Below are 18,614 nucleotides of genomic sequence, written 5' to 3' on the forward strand. Positions count from 1 at the left end.
TAAGAGTTCTTTATTACAGAGATCTTTCAGACAGTGCTGTATGACTGGAACAGCAGTATTGGGGTGCACCCACTGGATAACTGACTGATCATTTGTGATAGCTCAGGTCAGCAGCTGGGAATCTCAGAAAAGATTCTGTAGAGCAGCCAAATATAGGTTCTGTAGATAGCTAGATGTTTATATAGTATGATTATACTATTCTCTATTCTGTATGGAGCAGAGTATGTGTGTAGCAGTGCTGCTCAGTACCAGTGTCTGATGCAGCTGTAATGCTACTCTGATACTCTGTTTATTTATATACACTATATTGATACACTGTATGGCAGGTAGTATCAGAATCAGTAAACAATAGATTAAGTATTATCTTAACAACAGATTTTCTTTTTCTTTCTTTCTTCTCTTCTCTTCTCTTCTCTTCTCTTCTCTTTTTCTTTTACTCTAAGTCTGTTCATCAGAGTCTTTATTGTTATTATTACTTTGCTTCTCTTGTAAGTCTTTCTGTAGATTATATATCAGCTATCATCCATCAATCATACAATAGCAAGCTGACTGACTCACAGAATAATTTTACAATTTTGTATTGCTATAATGTTCTCTGCTGCTAAGATCTCCACTTGCCTCTTCTTTCTCTCTCTCTTATAAATCTGAGAAAGAAAATGTCTGTATGGCCCTGTGTGTTAGTGGAATGTGAGAAGAAGATACTAACTTGTTGATATAGAGTGCTTGTTTGATGAATCTTCTTCTATTCTAATCAGATAAAGCAGGATCTTACTGAAGCTGCTGTCTGAACTCAAACTAATAATTAATTACTCTGTCTCTTTATTGAACAGAATCAGCTGATTCTGTATATTCACTTCTCTCAGTTATAATAACTGCTTGCTTAATCAGAAAGAAATATGAAGTTTGTTCTTAAATAAATCTTTCTTTATTAGATTAATATACACTGCTAGTTGTACATCAATGTAATTTTGATTCAGTCACATGGGAGAACTTTGCACTAGAGCAGTATCTGTAACAGATGTACAGAGATAAAGCTTATAACTCCATTTTCATTATGCTATCATGCATATGGTCACTTTGAAGATGCATGTGGCAACTGCAAATGATCAGACTATATATTCTGCTGCTTTCTGTATGGCAGGTCAGAATCTGCAGTAAGATATGATAACAGAGAACTGAGTTTGTACAGAGCTGCTGACCATTCACACATATCAGATAGCAGAGTCAGTCTGGAACTGTCTTCTGCTCACTTAATTCTTCTTCTTGAGAGTGGGACAGCAAATGATTCCATCCATATTGAAATTAATTTCTCTCCATTCTGCTCTGGAGATCTGCTGTCAGTCTTCTTGTACAAGATTGAGAAGTCTGAGAAGCCAGAGAATAACTCTCAGAGTAATTCTATTATCTTAAACTAGATATATATAAACTTTCTTTTCTAGCTTGTCTGCTTTCTTTCTTTTCTTTGTGATTTTTCTCAACTGCTCTTGCCTAGTTGTACAGGCCCTGTGTACAGCATCTGAACATAGTTTGCACTTTTATACAGTGTTCAGAACCAGTAGTTCTAAGAGATAAAGTTAAGCAAATTATTATTATGTATTCAGCATCTCTTCTTTTTTATCTTCTTATTGTATGATGGGCTGTGCTGGGTATGATAGACAGGGTTTGTCATAATAAGAATCAAGACAGTTTCTTTTTTACTTATAGTATTCTGGATAGTCTGTTCAAACTGAGCTTCCCATACTGCTGTACAAGCTCTAGTTCCTCTATAATAGTACTGCCACTGGCACTCCTCTGTCTCTGTCTATTAATATAATTAATGATTATCTTTCTTCTGCTGTAGAACATTCTCTCTGTACTATCTGACTGTTATTTTACTCTGTACAAGATATCTAGACTCTGTACTGAAGAGCTATTCTCCAGACTAACTGTTCATTTCTGCCACAGATCTGGAACTGTAGTGATTGTATAAGAAAGCTGGTATATAGCTGGAACAGAAACACTAGCAGAGACTGAAGCTATCTCTAATAAATAGACTGAAGCTTGTGCTTTTCTGAATACTATAAAATTACTGTCTCTCTCTTTATCTTTATTTTTAAAGACAGCAGCTGCTGTCATTATTCTTTAATCAGTAGAAAATACTTGTACAAGAAAAGAAATCTGCCCACTGGTCAGTGCTTCTAACTGATTATTAATTTTTTGCAGTTCTGTTTCCAGAGCAGTATATAAATAATCACAGGCCACATCCAGATTCTGCTGTACAATATGCAGCTGATCTGCCATCATAAGTACTGTCTGCTGCAGCTGCATTTTGTATAGCTTCTCTTTATAAGTGTTGGCCATCTGGACTGCCTCTGCAAACTGATGATAGTCCTTTCTTATAAATACAGAGCTGGTCCACAGAGGGTGGCTGGAAAAGAGAGACTGAAGAATAACAGAGTCTTGCAGAAGAACTGTATAAAGATGATAAAGCAAATATAGAAACTCTTAAGCAGTCAGATTATTTCTATTCAGTTATACAGCAGAAGATCTTCTGAGCTAATCTCAAGAATTACTTTAATCTGAAAATCTTCTCAGCTCTGGCTTCTGAAGACAGAAGTTAAGATTTTGAGTATTGTATAACTCAAATCACTACATTCAGTTGTCAACCCAGGGCCAGATAGTATACTTCAGTGACTCAGATACAGGCACTCTGGTCCACAGTAAATAGAAGTTCTCAGATATACAGAAGTCAAAGCTAGTCATAGTCTGTACAAACTTTCTGAAGATGTTAGTCAGATAGTACTAGCTGAGAGCATTACTGTTTCATCTTTCAGTATAATAAATCTGACTCTTACTGACTCTAATCTGCTCTGCATATCTGGCTTCAGCAGCTTGCTTAGTATAGATCTTCTTCAAGTCAGAAAGCTCTGTTCTACTGTAGATGTGTTGAATTCAGTCCAGCTAGATCTTGTATGACAGAGACTTTCTTATATTATCTCTCTTGATCAGATGCAGCTGGTATCAGTTCTAGCAGTTGTGAAACTGGAATGGTGGCTCTTGTACAATATCCCATCAGTAGAAGAGATAAAAGACTGTCTGTGCCATGGTGCAGAGCAAGAGATTATAATAGTATATTACTATGGCATACTCAATCTGGCCCATCTGGTTAGTCTTGCCATTTTCCATAATTAAAATCATGGGGAAGCAAGAAGTTGGGTCTTTATTTGTCAGCTTCAGGATAAAGAGATCAGCCAGCTGTGTCATATAGCAGGATTCACTACAGAGAAGCATGCTGTGGCCCATTAGAAAGTTTACTGCAGTGCAGAGATATGGCTCCACTAACTAGTCTTTTTTGAACTCTAATCAGCTCTGCCAGCAGTACTCAACCAGCTGTATAATATTCTTCTTATAATATTCATCCAGCAGAGTTCCTGCACTATAATTTATAAACTCTGTCTTCTTGTATTTATGCTTCTGTCTTGAATAGGTTTCAAGCAGGGCTCAGACAGTCTGATCAACTAGATGGAAGTGAGGGTTTGTACAACAGCTCTGTTAATAGCTTTAGAGATTGACAATTACAGTCTTGTAGATCTTGATGGATGGTTGGCCCAGGGTTTGCACAACAGACTCTTCATTCTTATTTGTACAGTCACAGGAATGGCAGAATCTTTTGGCTGAACAGCCAATTATATATTCAGACAAGAATCAGAGCAGCTTCTGCTCTGTTATCAGCTCTCTATTCTGGAAGCTCTTTGTCTGGTAGAAATGCTAGCAAGTAGAAGTCAGAGAGTATCAGCCAGGCCAATACAGATGTGTTGTATGGCATGAGAATAGAGCAGAAGAGAGCAAGAATTAACAAGAGAATATATATAATACAGATATCTACTCTCTACTTCTTCTGGTGTGACTCATACTGCATCTGGGTCTTCTTTGACTAGGCATCCAGAGCACTATCAAGTGCATGCTGTATGTGTGCCTCCATCTTCATCATTAGGGCAGACTGACTGTTCAGAGTTGGAGTGGCCATGCTGTCTAGTGTTGCAGAGAGTATGTCAATTAATGTAGATTCATCAGAAGCAGAAGCTCCTGTACAATACAGAATGAATTGAGATGGAGCTGAAAAGGTTGGTGATCTTGATCACTCTGTACTGATTATATAATCCATCTCCCACCCTCCCTGGTTCAAACAGGTTATTTGGCAGCTTGGCAGTAACCAGGCAGCAACCTGGGTGATCACCCACACTAAACCCCCCCCATCTATCCGCTAGTTAACTAATTACTAGCGCGGCAAAGACTTCTCGTACACGCCTCTATGAATACAGCGTACCCTTTTCCTCGGTACTAAGTGGCGACTTTCCTCTTTCTTATTTTGGGGACTTTTTTGTTAAGCTCCCATCTACCATTTAACCTTCTCTATCTTCTATCATCCTGTATAGATATGAGTCCGCCGACCACATGTCCTACTGTTGGTCAGAGCAAAGCAATTAGCCCATCTTCTCGGGGCGTCAATATCCATGAGGCGCGACGAGCGAACAACTTACGCCTCAAGTCACGCTTGGAATTGATATATCAGAAGTATGGTAGAGATTTCGGTAATATTGGCGATGAAATTAATCTTCGGACGGGACAAATTGTGGTTGATAATGGACATCTTAATCAAATGGAAAATGAGCAAGATATTGGCGGGTGCTTTTCGAATAATCTTCATCCCCATGGAAAGACACATCGTGAGAAAGATATTACTGAACCTGTTACCCGTTTCACCGAGACGATTACCAGCTTACAACCGACTAAATCTCGCCAACCGATGAAGATGCACCTGCCAGAACTTGGTTGCCGCTGTCGACATTCTCAGCCCGCTTTGGCTAACGCCGATCAAGGACCAGATCAACTGCTAGATGGGAGTATTCTGAAAGTCTCCGCTGACTCAAATCCTGGAGAATATGAGGATTATTGTATCTTGACGGGAAGTCGGAGTCCAACCGCGTTAGCCCCCGCTGTAGTGGGTGAACCCTTTTCTGCTGGTTTCCCAAAGCTCGAACAACCACGCTCAGAACAGATTGAGTCCGTCTGGGCAGCCCCGAAAAGGCTTCCAAGGGGTAGACAGCGCACGGGCTGGGCTGACAGAAATGCTCGCGCCCTCTTGGCGCCACAACCTGGACCAGATTCGGATTCCGACGATCCTCTACAAGAGAATAGTTCAAAAGCTAGAACAGTATCTCGTCGTCCATGCATATCTAAATATACCCACATGCGTCTCTCAACAAACAGGGGCTACGGTGGCGCCCAGCTCCCTCAAAAGAAGGGTTCTGAATTCCACTACAATGTGCTTTTGTGCGAGAATCAGCAAATTTCCGCTAAGCAGCACCGGAGCAATGCGCGTACTACCTTTGATCCTATTTCAAAAGTAATTACAATGGACAGCGAGTTTAATCAAGAGTCAGAAGAGTCCAAACGGCCTCTGTTGCAAGAGCGACCAAAAGTTGGGCCTCTTACTGCAGAGGAGATTAACTACTTGCTAGATCTACGGATGGTGAAAAGAAGATCATGGCCGGAAGTGCTCTCTGCAATGCCGTGGCGTAGTGCCAGGCTACTTAAGCACTGGTACTCTAAGCATTGCATCGAAGTTAAGAATATTCGGCCTTTGGATATCCGTGACTGGGTTTCCCAACAAAAGGAGCGGCCACCGTCCGTTCAACAAGTCTCCCCGTTTTCTTTGGAGTCCGTACAACCCTATGACGTGTCCGTGGATAGGGTCCAGGGCAAGTGCAATCAAGGGAGTGGTGAAAGACAGTCTGGGACTATCAAGTTTCGGGATCCTTCTGTTGAACAGGCTATCACCAAGGAAGTGAGAATGGACGAGGATGATAACCTGAGGTCGCCTGTCCATTTATTACGGTATACCCAGGTGAAATCTTCAGCGCGCGCAGCAACGAATATGATAAAGTCTGAAAGCCCTGATCCGCTCGTCGACACATCGTGACGCAAGCAGCTCATTACCCAAGTGGGAGTGCAAATGCATTGCTCACATAGCTGTTACTGGAACAGAATGCAGAGTATCGTAACCATGCGTTGTGATCCGGCAATTTTTGGAGGCTTGTTTCCTCAAGGGCCAATTCAACGTGCTGACTGATACTAAAAACATTGCTGTCGCTTCCATTGAATGCTAATTTCAAGAGGGTCTACTGGGAGGTTAAGTGTCACTCTCAGCAGCAGTTGCTGTCAAAACGTCCTCGAGCTTGGTATTCATGGCACCTTCCACATTACCAGCACTTTCCCAAAATTTGGACAGATGCCGGGTTCCGGAGTCACACAAAATTGTTGCTATTCTATGGCCAGGGCCCAGTTTGATAGCTGTTTTGACTGCCGCAAAGCCTACATTACTTCCAGAATTAGTATATTCACTGCTAGAATCAAGCTCTGGGGTATACAGAAAATGGGCGTACAATTCACAGCGCTGCTGCTCCCCACAAAGATCCCATCTTTCTCCACCAACCATCTTGCCATAGCTATAGCTTGTGCATCGGTGACTCTAATGGCATCGTCGATTAACTCCCGCCCTGCTTCGAGATTCGAAGTTATCCGATTTATACCTATCCCTTCAACTACTGTATCGACTTGTTGTCTCCTTCTCGTTCCTTCTTTCTCCATAGTGTCAAACATCACCCCAAATTGTATCCGATTAAACAGTCCACTGCCTTGCGGGTCTGCAAGAACGACAGTCATGGCTGGAAGTCGAGGTTTCAGATAAAGCGCAACTCCGGAAATTGTACCTCCAGTTCCAGCACCCGACACAAACGCATCCAGCTTCCCCTCGCATTGCTCAAAAATTTCGGGCCCAGTTGTTTGAAAATGAGCCTGCCAGTTTGCGGGATTTTCAAACTGATCAGCAAAAAAACCATGGCTGGACTTGTCTGCTGCCGTGGATGCCGCCGATTCGTAGTTGGGGATCTCTGACTTTCGAGATATGGAGTCAAAAGAATACGGCGTGGAGGCTGAGCTATAAGATCTCGACAGACATCGGGCCCTGTTTACGAAGTGACCCACTTCTACAATTGGGGCCGGGGGTACTTTATCGACCACGGCCCCTAGTTTCAAGAGCAAGTTCGATTTCTCCGCTGATTGATCCGAAGGCATGCAACTTCAAGTGGGATGAGCATACTTTATATGCGGCGGCCAAGAAGTAGAGGAACACGTACATGTGTGCTAAGTAACCTTTCGCTCTGGCCAAAGTTGCTAGAGATATGCCAGTAGATCCCACAGTACCTTCGTAAATTGCATACCCGGAATATGGAATCAAGAGCCCTTGTCTTTCGGCCTGTTCTCCCAACCATTAATATATGATTTCAGCCCGTAAATAATCACAGAATAGGGATATTCGCTTTACCGCTTGTATCATACTTAAAGCCACGCGGTCCTTTGGACTGCCTCCAGCACCGTTTAGGAACTATGAAAGGGTCTGAGACACAACTGACCTTGGAAGGGTCACCGGGGCCATCTCATTTGGCATACCTCAGCTTTTGCCAATATATCACAGCCTGTTGCCTCAGACAAAGATTTTATGCGAATAAGTGGCGTATTACCAATGCAGCCTTCAATGCCATTGGAAATCGGAGGGGGCCCGTGGTTGAGGGAAAATCCAGCTGTTTTACTCTGGTTGCAGTCTGTGTCATGTTGTTTCTGCTGGCTAGACAAGCAGTAATAGATATCCCTCAAGCCAATAGTAGCTATTACACCAGCCAGAAATGCTACAGCTGGTATATAGAACTGTGAATAGTTTGACATTATCAATGTTAGAAGCTAATATTGATAGTAGCTTCAGAAATTGCTTTTCAAAATTTGCAGGTTTGAAGTTTTGAACATTCAAAACTAACAAACATATTAGATGTACCGCAAAGTAGCAAATGCATGTCCAAAGCGAATTAATGACACGCTCTTTTCACAACTCAGTCAATTCTTGTTCAAACAGGACAACACCACATTCATTTGAAAGCTATTTCTCTACCTAAGAAGCCCTCCAACTTTCAGATGAATTGCCTTGCTGGTTGTTGAGATATAAGTGGAAATAAATGGTGCCAGCTTCACACCTGTCAGAAACACTTCTCACACTATTACTCAGCAATCACATGATCTTTTCATCTGAATTTTGAGAGATAATCTCCATAGCACTCTTTATACGGAGGTGTGTCTCAGAAGTCTTTACTCACGCTAGTAATTATAGCTGTATCAAAAGTACAATACCCCCTAACCAAATAACTACAGACCTACATGTACCTTCTGATTTCAAAACAATCGCCAGCTTGAATCTCATCTCAATTATAATTTCCAATGCCTGAAAATAATCAGTTTCATCCAATTGCTATTCACATCCAAGCTCTAGCTTTAGTCTCTTGGGGAATACCAGTCAACAAAGTCTCTACTGCTCTAGGAATTCCTGCTAGAACCCTCCATACAATTAAAAAATAAGTCAAAGACCGCGGCTATAAGCCTCAAGAGAACCAGTGAATTGATATTTCATTTGTTGAAGATGCAAAGCAAGTCAGAACATCCTAAAGAGATAGATTCCAGTAAAGAATCTAAGATATTGGATTTGATTTGCAAGGATAGAGCTGGCTGAGAGAAATCCACTGAGATTCTTGCCTTTGAATCTGGTATATCCCACTCAAGTGTTTGGCAAATTCTGCAGCATTATGGCTTTATTAATGTCAAACCTACTTGGAAACCTGGTCTAACTGAGTCTATAAGAGAGAAAAGGCTGAAATTTGCTATTGTTCATAAGAATTGAACTCTAGATGACTGGAAGAATGTTATCTGGAGCCTGCTTGGATGTGGATGAAAAGGCATACAACTTCTTGTAGAGCTCCACGCGAAACCAAGACTGCAAAGGAAGTTTGGCTACAAGCCTGGAATGAGCTTTTGCAAGAGAAGATTCAACAGTGGATTGAGTGAATGCCACATCATATTCAAGAGATTATATGGCTTGAGGGAGGGAATGAGTATAGAGAGGGTGGTTATAAGAGTCCTCGAAAGTATAAAGGTCAGTGTTTAAAGGGAAAGATCTCAAAACGGCAGGATCTAGGAAGGGATTGCTTAGCTAGTAGATTAGAAGCTGCAGAGACTCTAGCAGCTTTACATCTTGGAGATATGAATACTTGGAAGGATGTACAAGAGGAGGAATGAATCCATCATCAAAGGTACAGGTTGATCCATACTAATTTGGTGGGGTTCAATGTATTTCTGGTACTAGCCTAATTACTAGCGCGGCAAAGACTTTTGAGACGCACCTCCGTACTCCGTCCTCATTTTATTGAAATTAATGAATTTAGCTGCATTCAGTCTTGCTTTGCTTCTGTGGAAACTTAGAGCTAAGCTGAGCAAGAGAAAAACTTTGCATCAGATTGGAGAAAATTCAAGACAAGAAGCTTGAGGCTAACTACATAGAGACTAGTGTCTCAACACAAGGCAAAAGTAACTAAGTAATCCCCCCAAACCTAAAAGGGTTAGGGTGCGCCAACAGTGGCTTGGTACTCACCTGGCAAACAGTTCAAAAGCCTGATGAAGGTGGTGACTTTTTCTGTCGTGGTTTGAATAATCAGGTAGTTTCGCCGACACAGGGATTTTTTCTGATTTATGCCCAGTTGCTGACCCAGTATCTCCTGTTGCAAATTCACGTGTCCTGATTTGCATTCTCAAACAGAGCGGCACTCTTGATTACCCATGACCATTTGTCTATGAGTTATCATCGTTAAGTTGTCAAATATGCCTCAAGCACAGCCAGAGTTGAAGAAGGTATTACTGGTCCAAGCTATGCTTAGCCGGATTGCTGTGCTAATGCTGCTGTACAGTACATGGAAAAGCGGCTGCTCATCCAAATCAATGGTAATCGCAGGGTCATTGGTGTCCTTCGTGGCTATGATGTTTGTGATTTTCTTGTCTACTATTTTCCCTCCTAATCACATTTGCAGATCTGACTTCGCGCTAGGTATTTATGAATATAGTGTTGGATGAAGCGATTGAAGAAAAGACTGGTGGCGAGAAAGTGCGCTTAGGCATGGTGGTAAGGATCGCATTGAAATTATGTTCATGGCATGACATGCTGATAAGATAGGTAATTCGTGGGAATTCGGTTGTTATGCTTGAGGTAAATATTCCCCGTCGTGCTCTCAAGTGTTCAGGATGGGGATGCTTATTGTACATCACAGGCTCTCGAGCGAATAGCAGATCGATAATGCATACTCCGGACTGATTCGGCAGGTTTTGGTGAACAACATTCAAGAAAGCGCAGCCATGCGTTGACGAAACTCAGACGCGTCGGGAAGCTCATTCGCGAAGATGATCGTTCCAGGTTGACAGGCTACTACATTCGATAATAGCTATAAAGTTTTAACAAGGTTTCAGAGGCCCTTTAAAGTGATATATCAAAATGTCATGTTGATTGAATTTCATACGACAGGGCAAGCTCGGCTTTTATTCGCCCGTCACTAAACAAGCCATCCATGCATAGCTCCACGCGCCGCCCATGAGGCATCCTCGAGGAAAGAATTGAAGAGGATGCACTATGTGTGGGGGATGTCAGGGTTATAGGGTGCTTTTATCTTGAGTTTAAGTTTTGGAGGCCTTAATGGCGAAGACACATCAGCGTTCGAGGGCGAAGGCATAAACGCAAGTTTTGGTACTTTAAGCGTTATCTTTCGGCTAGTCACAGTCGCATTTCCATCATCGCGCTTTCTTTTATCGAGCACCTGATTAGTCGAAAAACCCGTATTTATTTTGGACTTTGCGATGGAATATGTTCGAGGTCGGTTCGATTTTGAAAACCTGACCTTGCCCTATAAATAGTCGGAAGTCAGCCTATGCAAAATTGCCATTCTTTCAAGCCTTTAATGACCAACCTTTCCTATATGTTCCGCCTTCCAGTATCTCGGATATTTCAGAACTACCATGACCTGGTGGGCAGGTTCATACAGAATTGTACAGAGATAAAGGAAATCGCTGAGTTCAGTAACACCAATGCAAATCGAATTGCAGGCCGCCCACAGACCCTCCTTTAAAGCCACATTCTCTGAAAGCTCTTGCTTCAAAGCATGAATTGCACCAGGAATGGTTTGTCTGCGTGCAAGCTTGGCTCTCCGGGCATCAGTGGAGGACTCTTGCTCAACAATGAGAGAGTGATCAAGGGGTGATTCGGTGAGATCATCATCTCTACCAAACGCGACAGTTGCAAGGGTTATGCCGAAGGCACGATATAGCTCCCGACGCATCCATGCCGATGAATCTGTGGACATTACATATAAAAACCACTTCAAAAGTTCAGGATGCTGGAAATTATCCAGGTCAAGTAGTATCCGGAACGCGTCCAGGCGAACTAAATCAAAAGTACCGATACGAGTGTACGGGAGGAACTGTGCCACGTCGAAGTCAAGCACCCTGTGTTCTTTCATCAAACGTCGTAGACAATCAAGTGCCGTTCGCGTATACAAGTTCTGGAAGGAGCTTGTCCACTCGTCCATTCGCTTATATCGGTTAATTTCCGCTATGCAATCTAAATAAAGCTGGTCCTCAGCTTGGCGCTCGAGTTCCTGGGTCATATCTAGTTTGGATTTGGTGTGAATGCTTTCCTTGCCGCCGATCAAAGCATTCGCAATAGACCGCATGAGCGCAGCCACATAGTAGCAATCAGAAAACTAATAGTTGTGTTAGCATGCAATATTGACACAATTATTATGATATCCATACCTCATTGTTCGAATTGTCATTGAATTTCAATTTTTCATAAAGAAATCTCTTTACTCGCATGGGGCATCTACCATTCCGGTTTCTCACTTTTGCGATAGCATTTGGTATCGCTATCTGAAGGGCGTAGGAAGACCGGTCCGAAAAGTTATTTGACCGCGTCATCGGTGAATTTGGCAGGCAAAACAGCTCTTGAAAGGCAGTTTCAAGGTGAAACAGACCGATCCAATCCACGTCCTCCTTTGCATGCTTCACCAACGCATGAGCCGCAGCTGTTCGAATTCCGTGGAAATATCTGCTATCCATTAATGTGCGAGCGAAAATTGTAGATATCAGAGGATGTTCTCGTTGAGCGGCCATGTATTGTATCGACTGTATGCAATTAGCAGCAGCCATAAATCCAACCCGAGAATTACTCGCCTCAAGTTGTGCCACAACGTCACGGTCTTGTTGGAGCTGAGAGAGGTACATATATCCCGGCATCGTAAGGGACATTTTGCAGATCCATTCAAAATCCGCATCCATCCGAATCCATTCATATGACTCCTGGCCCATTCGGTCCTCATCTTCTTTCGTCCATTCCACGAGTCGCCATTTCAGTATTTCCTCCTCAGACTGGAGAACATCACCTAGACAATAGAGTAAAACATCATCCTGAGCCTCGGAATTCGGATCAACACCTGACGATGCCGCCGCTCTTTCTCTTTGCCGCTTGTTGCGCTTAAGGCGTTTGTATTTCGTATTGTAGGGGATGTCAAACTTGGTGACGGCTTCTTTAATCTCCACGATGTGTTCATATGGAGTGCCATCCGCTTCGTGTATTCGGATTGTCATAGATCCGGTAAAGACATGTTGCAAGCTTCCGGCATAAATATTTTGGAGCTCCTCTTTTACATCTCTCATGAACGTAGACTTCTCAAGGTCGCGAGGACTCGACTGTTCTGACTGAACTTGTCGAATCATCATCTCAACAACAAGTTTCTTCTTGTTAAACCTCTGTGTGGCCACAAAACGGGGACATCCTGCGCCATAGACCCACTGTTGAAAAAAGGCATCTAGTTTAACATGTCCAAACCTTTCACAAAGCTTTTGAAAAAAGATTGTTGTTAAAGCACTGTTAGGGATATCACCCATTCGGCAATTTAGGAATATGCGAGAAATAATTCGCGAAACAGTTGCTTTGCCACTTGCCTTCGATAATCGACGCTCCAGGATGTAGAGAACCAGGGGCGCCTTTAATGAAAGAAATTCATATTCAGACGAATCCAATTTGAGAAGTGCTCCTATGTGCCAGATTGAGGGACGAGCAACATCAAGGTCACAGATTTTATCTGAATTTTGCTTTAGCCGGAACCTGAATTCGTTATTTCCACACAGCTTCTTCATGAAGGTATCTGTTATGTAATATGCCACACCAATGGTAACCCAATTATCTGTTGGTTCTTTGGGAATTATGTTCACCCCCATCCACTGAGAGGCTAATGCATGAACTAGGCATCGGGTAGAATCGTATAATGGATCAAGAATCTCATCGGGAAAGAGTAGTCGGTTGCTACACATCGATAGTGCAGCATACGGAGAAGTGTCCCACGGAGCACTATCAACAAAGCACAACTTGTAGCTTGAAAAGGGATAAGAACCATAGGTTAAAGAGATAAAGTCCACAGCCTTTGCGAGAGGAAAACAAGTGTTTCTCACTTCATCTGCCCGACCTGGAAGGCAAAATGCATGGACTGGGATGGCATTCTGGCCAAGCTGCTCGTCTTCATCGCTTTCACGAAACTGTGTGAGGTTGACATATTCAAAAGGACCAATTGCGAAGCCAATTTGCTGGGCGGATAATGGCGTGTTGCAAGAGAACGAGGATACTTTTTTGGTCAAGTCGTTCGTGTCAATAATCTCATCAGTCATATCACCGGAGCAAACAACAACCATGTCCATGGATTGATCATCACAGGTTATTTCCCTTCCAGTCATGTTGCCCTTTTGACGGGGAACATCGCGCAAAGTGCGGGGGCACCGTATGCAAAAATCCCATGTGCACCGTACCGACAGGTCTTGAATGCAAGGAAATAAACAGCATCCATCACCAGTAATGGTTGACACCGTCGTAAAGGCATGTGGATAACGCCGATCAAAGCTATCCATGCCAACAAACTGAATTCCATCTCTAGGGCGATCAAGTGAAAACTCAACTTCAACAGTAATTGGAGTAAATCTCGCAATCAAGGTATCTGGTGGCTTCGAACCAATTGGAATATCTGCTGATTCCTCAATATTACCACCGGCTCGTAATGGAATCTGAGTTTGCCCGTCGAGGGACAACGGGTCGAGCTCTTCAATTCGGATTGATTTCGGAATGATGACAATAATCTCGGGTTCTGGCGGAATTGACAACAATGGATCGACACGCGATGACAGTTTGCGGTGTTGATGGACACCATAGAGTTGCAAAGATCGATAGGGGTCCACGTATTTCACAGTTGCTGGTTTGCCGTTTATGCTCAGGCGCTTCAATTCACCCTGACGAAAATTCAATCGTATCGCTTTTAAGTCCTTATGGAGGGGATGGATGATAATTTCTGTCCTGCCTTCTAACGTCTGGTTCCCAAAGTCGACATCAAGCTCGACATTTTGGTGTGCCACAGAGTAGCCCAGAGCTGGGCTTGCTTGGGTTGGCATATCTCCCACACTAGGCATCCTTATCACCTTTCAGCTCGGATCACATATGAAACGGAAGTTCACATTTTAAGTGAAAGAGTGACTCTGGAAGAGGTAATATGAGGCAGAGGATTTAGAAAGTATGGAAAAAGAGAAAAAAGCCAAGAGAAATGATTTGTATTGAGCACTGACAAATTGAAGAATAGCACCATAATTACCCCATATAGAGTACTCCATACTGGATGATGCATTAACTAGGTACGGAGTACGGAGTACTACAGTGTCCAGAAGTCTTTACCTACACTAGTAATTATGGCTGTATCAAAAGTACACTACTCCATACTCTGTACTCCGTACATACAGAGCTTATTAGTATAGTTACCTCTATAAGCTTAGATGTTTATTAGAGTGCAATCTCTCTTGTTATTACTACTCAGCCTATGACTACTACTATACCATTGATGCACACATTTCTTGAGCGCTTCATCCTACTCACCAAGTTGCCTTCTTAGAGTCAATCAAAGATTGATCACAAAATAAGGGGGGCCAATAACATTTCTCTAAGGTAGTTACTCTATCTAAGATAATCAAATACCATGTAGTTACAGACCTCAGCCCTGTTTTAAGCACTGACATGGCTTCATTATCATTAAGGTCAAAAAGCTTCACATCATCTTAATACCGTTATCAAATATTTTCTTCTTAAACCATATCTTTCTAAATCATGGCTGCCCAGGATTATATCGGGGAACATCAGCTTCAGGAGTCATGTCCATACCACCACCGAAGCTGCCAGCTTCCAACGACTCGAAAAACCCCGGACTATTGGGATATGTCCTTCTTGGCATGGGATTTGGTCCATTTTCGGTCCTCAGAGATCCTATCGTAAACTGCGACTGTTGAAGCTGCTGTGGATCCGAGCTTGTCCGAGCTTCGGTAGTTGCATCAAATGCTGTTGATTGGATATATGTGTCCCACGCCTCCTGTACATCTAAAATTAGCGACGCCAAAGTCTGTCTAGGTGTGTGGTGGACCATTGAAACCAGCAACAGGAGGGTGAATATACAAAGGTCGAGAAATATGCGTGGAGACATCCAACATACCCAGTCTAGGTTAAATGATTGCATGTCTGGCATATGTCCAAATATACCGAAAGGGGTTGCGGAGGTGTGGGGAGGGCCGTGGTCAATGCTCTCTATGCTGTTCCGTTGCAAATGTTGCTGGATGTTTGGATCAATTTTGCCCATATTCTCACAGACGTGGGGGGGGCTTGTTGGACCCAAAGCGGTTATGCCACTGCTAAGGAGCCCCAGTGTCATTGCAGCAGTTTGCTTTTCATCTTGTGCATCAAGCACTTGCTCTGAATGCGATGTTTCGGAACATTTAGAACTTTGATTCAGCTGCTCCAGCAACATACCCAAGACGACCGCCGCTTTCCATGCATCTATGGACTTGTCTTTTAGCTCGTCCCATATATCTCTGGACCTTCGAAGGGCCGCCAGCATCTCTTCTTGCCTCTGAACATCCTTGCTGTATGCCGTATTATACAGTGGTTCAGAGCTATGAGATCGGTAGTCGTGATATAAATCGAGGGCTATAATTGTGCTGGCCATCAAAAAGTCGTGAGAGCTAAATGAGCTAGAGTACCATGTCCGATGGCGCAATTTTCCATTAGGGCGTGATGCGCCATGCAGCATGAGTTGGAATCTCAGTAGCTCCATGGAGCTGTCGATACATGTACGACGAGAGTAAATGTAACGCGGGTTTTCGCGTGCGTGATTAAGGAACGGTCGGTGGAGGACACATTGAGCCTTGTGATAAATACTCATAATCTAGGTGATAGCAATTAGTACAGAGGACGTCCATAAAAGGCTACACAGCAACGTACACCAAATCTGCTCATGATCAAATACGCGGGATCTTTGTCACACTCGGAAATTGGCTGGACGTGGAGATGCTCTGGGACTAATTCCCGCGCTTGGCGCAAAGCCTTGTCTATTTCCATAACTTCTTCGTATGTGGAACCTTTCACTTTTTGGGAGTGCTCCAACACGCGGCCGAAAACAAACGCAAGGCGAGTTTTTGCAACGAGGTATGAAACTGGTGTTGGCTCATTGAAGGGTCTTCCGGGCGGTAGAGCCGTGCTATTCTCATCAAAGTCATCGTCATGTAAACTTCGCGGAATATCGGTGTCGCTATCCCCAGAGCGGACCATACTGGGCAAGCCTACTTGAAAAGAGAACAAAAGATCTGCGCATCGAATAAAACTCCAAAGCCGCCGACGCATTTCGCCTTGAAATACACTGATATTTGGGAACATACTTGCATCCCGATGGTAGCCCATCCGCATTGCTAAACGAACAATTATACCGACTAGAACCCATAGTGAGACTTGTGCATCACTAGTTTGTGAATATTCACCCTGAAGGTGGAGAACTAGAGCCTCAAGGACGTAGCGGTGCGGTTTTGTGTAGTCGGCTAAAATGAGACATTGGGCCATTAAAGATTGATATGATCTAGCAATATCCAATGATTTCTCTCGAAATTCAGGGGGTTCATCTTCGTCTCGGTGGTAGGACAACACTGCTAAGCGCATCATTGCAAAGACCATCCCTATCCAAACAATGCTCGTGTTTGATGGATCTTGCCAGTGCCTCGCATACTTCGAAAGAGTTAGCTCCTTCACAGCAGCAATGGATGATTAGCCCTTCACCTCTTTCTTGAAAGTCGGCGCGTGTATAAGGTCTGAAAAGGTCAGTATGTCGATTGCAGTATTTCGGACAGGGGAGCGCACGTATTGACGGATCGTAGGTATTGAAATAACGAGCAACTAGGATGTCAGTCGTATATTTCGATGGGAATGATGACATTATTTCAGCCTTATTCGAAGGTTTCATGGCACCAAAAATAAGGGCGGAGCTTGGTAAATCTTGCTCGCTATTCGCAGCTCGTACCTTTTCCATCTGCTCTTCGATTTGTTTCTTGTGTGTCGACCAAAAGTTCTTAACTTCTACTATCTAGCTAGGGTCAGATTTGACATGTAAATAGTCTTCAATCCGCGAAACTTACATCGTTAAGAATGGAGGTCCAGTGAGCCTCGCTGACGTAGTAGGATTTCTGATTTTGAGCGTCAACCTTCATTATCCCAAACGACTTAGTTACCTGCTCAGTGTCACTCTCTTCGTCCCTAGCAGTTGCCTCACGATCATCTCCGCTAAGGCCGGAACTATGTCTATCGTGCAGCGAGGAGAAGCCAGGGTCTCCTGATCTGCCTTCCCTTACCGGTGCGGCACCGGTGGACTGCGACCCATTCCTCATCAATGATAGCACCAAGCTTTCCAAGCGGTCGATACGACTTTGCATGTCATCCGGTGTTCCTAGCTGTAGTTGGCTGCCATGATTCCGTCTCCTGGCATTAGGTTGAGCATATGTACAGGAAAGGGCATCTCCTCTCTTTACGCAATTCTCGCAAGGCACCGCGCGGTTGCACTTTAGCCTAGTTAATAATTTAAACCTGGCTCAGTTTTGTAATTGGACATCTAAACGGGGGAGGGTCTAACTTTCGATTTCTGCATGGGGCGCAGGACAATGGGACACGGTTCCGTCTTCGCACCACTCGTCCATGCGGAGAATGAGTACTTGCGTTCGACGACGTGACAGATGGTGGGGTGGGTGCCATTTCTCAGTCCCACCTTTTTGGCATCTGGGAAGGTCGATGTGTGAGAGAAAATTTGGATGAATAAACATGCAAGGGATATGTCTGCCTTTGAGAGAAACTTCGACAGACCAAAGAGGATACGGCTTCCTGGCCAGGTTTGTGAGCTACACACGAGGTCATCAGCGACAGGCCAAGCAGGGATAACTAAATGGTACATGGAAGAACGGTCATGGCCTTGGCTTTGCTCAAAGTGGACATATGCAATTCCGGGGTAAAGTAGTTATCTTCTTGTTTCCACATCAACTCATGGCCAAGATCTCTCATGCATAGCCCCAAGGGTTGGACGATGATTACAAGCAAGAAATTGTGAGGCTATAACTAAGTCTCTGGACTAGTTAACTAGTTAAATGGGAATTATGGGTTATATGAGGTGGGTCTTTGTGAGGTTCTGACACACCTTACTCTGTCCAGCAGTTATGCCAAGCTTTCAATAAGTTCTGTAAAGTTTGATAATCTGCATCAATTTTGTAAAACCTCTTGATCTATGAAGTGTAGGAAGTACAGACACGTACCTGTGTACAGT

The 18,614-nt window shown here is 43.4% G+C and overlaps 5 protein-coding genes across 5 annotated transcripts; 2 read left to right on the top strand and 3 right to left on the bottom strand.

Moving 5' to 3' along the window:
- Positions 1-4,417: 4,417 nt before the first annotated feature.
- D8B26_003675 (uncharacterized protein) lies at positions 4,418-5,962 on the top strand (the record flags this gene model as incomplete). The annotated part of the gene is made up of 1 exon (XM_003071841.2): positions 4,418-5,962. The coding sequence occupies one exon, from the start codon at positions 4,418-4,420 to the stop codon at positions 5,960-5,962; it is 1,545 nt and encodes a 514-aa protein (XP_003071887.2).
- D8B26_003676 (uncharacterized protein) lies at positions 5,508-7,764 on the bottom strand (the record flags this gene model as incomplete). Its single annotated transcript, XM_003071840.2, has 5 exons — positions 5,508-6,354; positions 6,426-7,120; positions 7,179-7,297; positions 7,367-7,426; positions 7,492-7,764. The coding sequence occupies 5 exons, from the start codon at positions 7,762-7,764 to the stop codon at positions 6,173-6,175; spliced, it is 1,329 nt and encodes a 442-aa protein (XP_003071886.1). The 3' UTR covers positions 5,508-6,172.
- Positions 7,765-9,539: 1,775 nt separating this feature from the next.
- On the top strand, positions 9,540-10,479 carry D8B26_003677 (uncharacterized protein). Its single transcript, XM_066124228.1, has 5 exons — positions 9,540-9,768; positions 9,825-9,896; positions 9,962-10,036; positions 10,088-10,120; positions 10,182-10,479. Exons 1-5 carry the CDS (start codon positions 9,739-9,741, stop codon positions 10,206-10,208), a joined length of 237 nt encoding a protein of 78 aa, XP_065980307.1. The 5' UTR covers positions 9,540-9,738; the 3' UTR covers positions 10,209-10,479.
- A 56-nt stretch (positions 10,480-10,535) lies between these two features.
- Positions 10,536-14,412, bottom strand: D8B26_003678 (uncharacterized protein; the record flags this gene model as incomplete). Its single annotated transcript, XM_066124229.1, has 4 exons — positions 10,536-10,808; positions 10,872-11,663; positions 11,716-12,084; positions 12,133-14,412. 4 exons carry the CDS (start codon positions 14,410-14,412, stop codon positions 10,536-10,538), a joined length of 3,714 nt encoding a protein of 1,237 aa, XP_065980308.1.
- Positions 14,413-14,913: 501 nt separating this feature from the next.
- On the bottom strand, positions 14,914-18,368 carry D8B26_003679 (uncharacterized protein). The gene is made up of 7 exons (XM_066124230.1): positions 17,934-18,368; positions 17,443-17,869; positions 17,168-17,390; positions 17,087-17,118; positions 16,262-17,035; positions 15,477-16,205; positions 14,914-15,356 (listed from the first exon to the last, which is right to left on the bottom strand). Exons 1-7 carry the CDS (start codon positions 18,050-18,052, stop codon positions 15,096-15,098), a joined length of 2,565 nt encoding a protein of 854 aa, XP_065980309.1. The 5' UTR covers positions 18,053-18,368; the 3' UTR covers positions 14,914-15,095.
- Between the last annotated feature and the right edge of the window lie 246 nt (positions 18,369-18,614).

This window comes from Coccidioides posadasii, chromosome 2 (genome assembly GCF_018416015.2).
Source record: "Coccidioides posadasii str. Silveira chromosome 2, complete sequence".
NCBI lineage: Eukaryota > Fungi > Ascomycota > Eurotiomycetes > Onygenales > Onygenaceae > Coccidioides > Coccidioides posadasii.

Excerpts from the sequence above, each read along its gene's own strand:
- D8B26_003679 (XM_066124230.1), bottom strand. The coding sequence starts at position 18,052 with ATGGCACCCACCCCACCATCTGTCACGTCGTCGAACGCAAGTACTCAT. Across the intron at positions 17,036-17,086 it reads CGCCGACTTTCAAGAAAGAG|TATGCGAGGCACTGGCAAGA; the intron begins GTGAAGGGCTAA and ends ACTCTTTCGAAG. Across the intron at positions 15,357-15,476 it reads AATCATTTAACCTAGACTGG|GAGGCGTGGGACACATATAT; the intron begins GTATGTTGGATG and ends TTAGATGTACAG.
- D8B26_003677 (XM_066124228.1), top strand. The coding sequence starts at position 9,739 with ATGCCTCAAGCACAGCCAGAGTTGAAGAAG. Across the intron at positions 9,769-9,824 it reads CACAGCCAGAGTTGAAGAAG|TACATGGAAAAGCGGCTGCT; the intron begins GTATTACTGGTC and ends GCTGCTGTACAG. Across the intron at positions 10,037-10,087 it reads AAGTGCGCTTAGGCATGGTG|GTAATTCGTGGGAATTCGGT; the intron begins GTAAGGATCGCA and ends CTGATAAGATAG.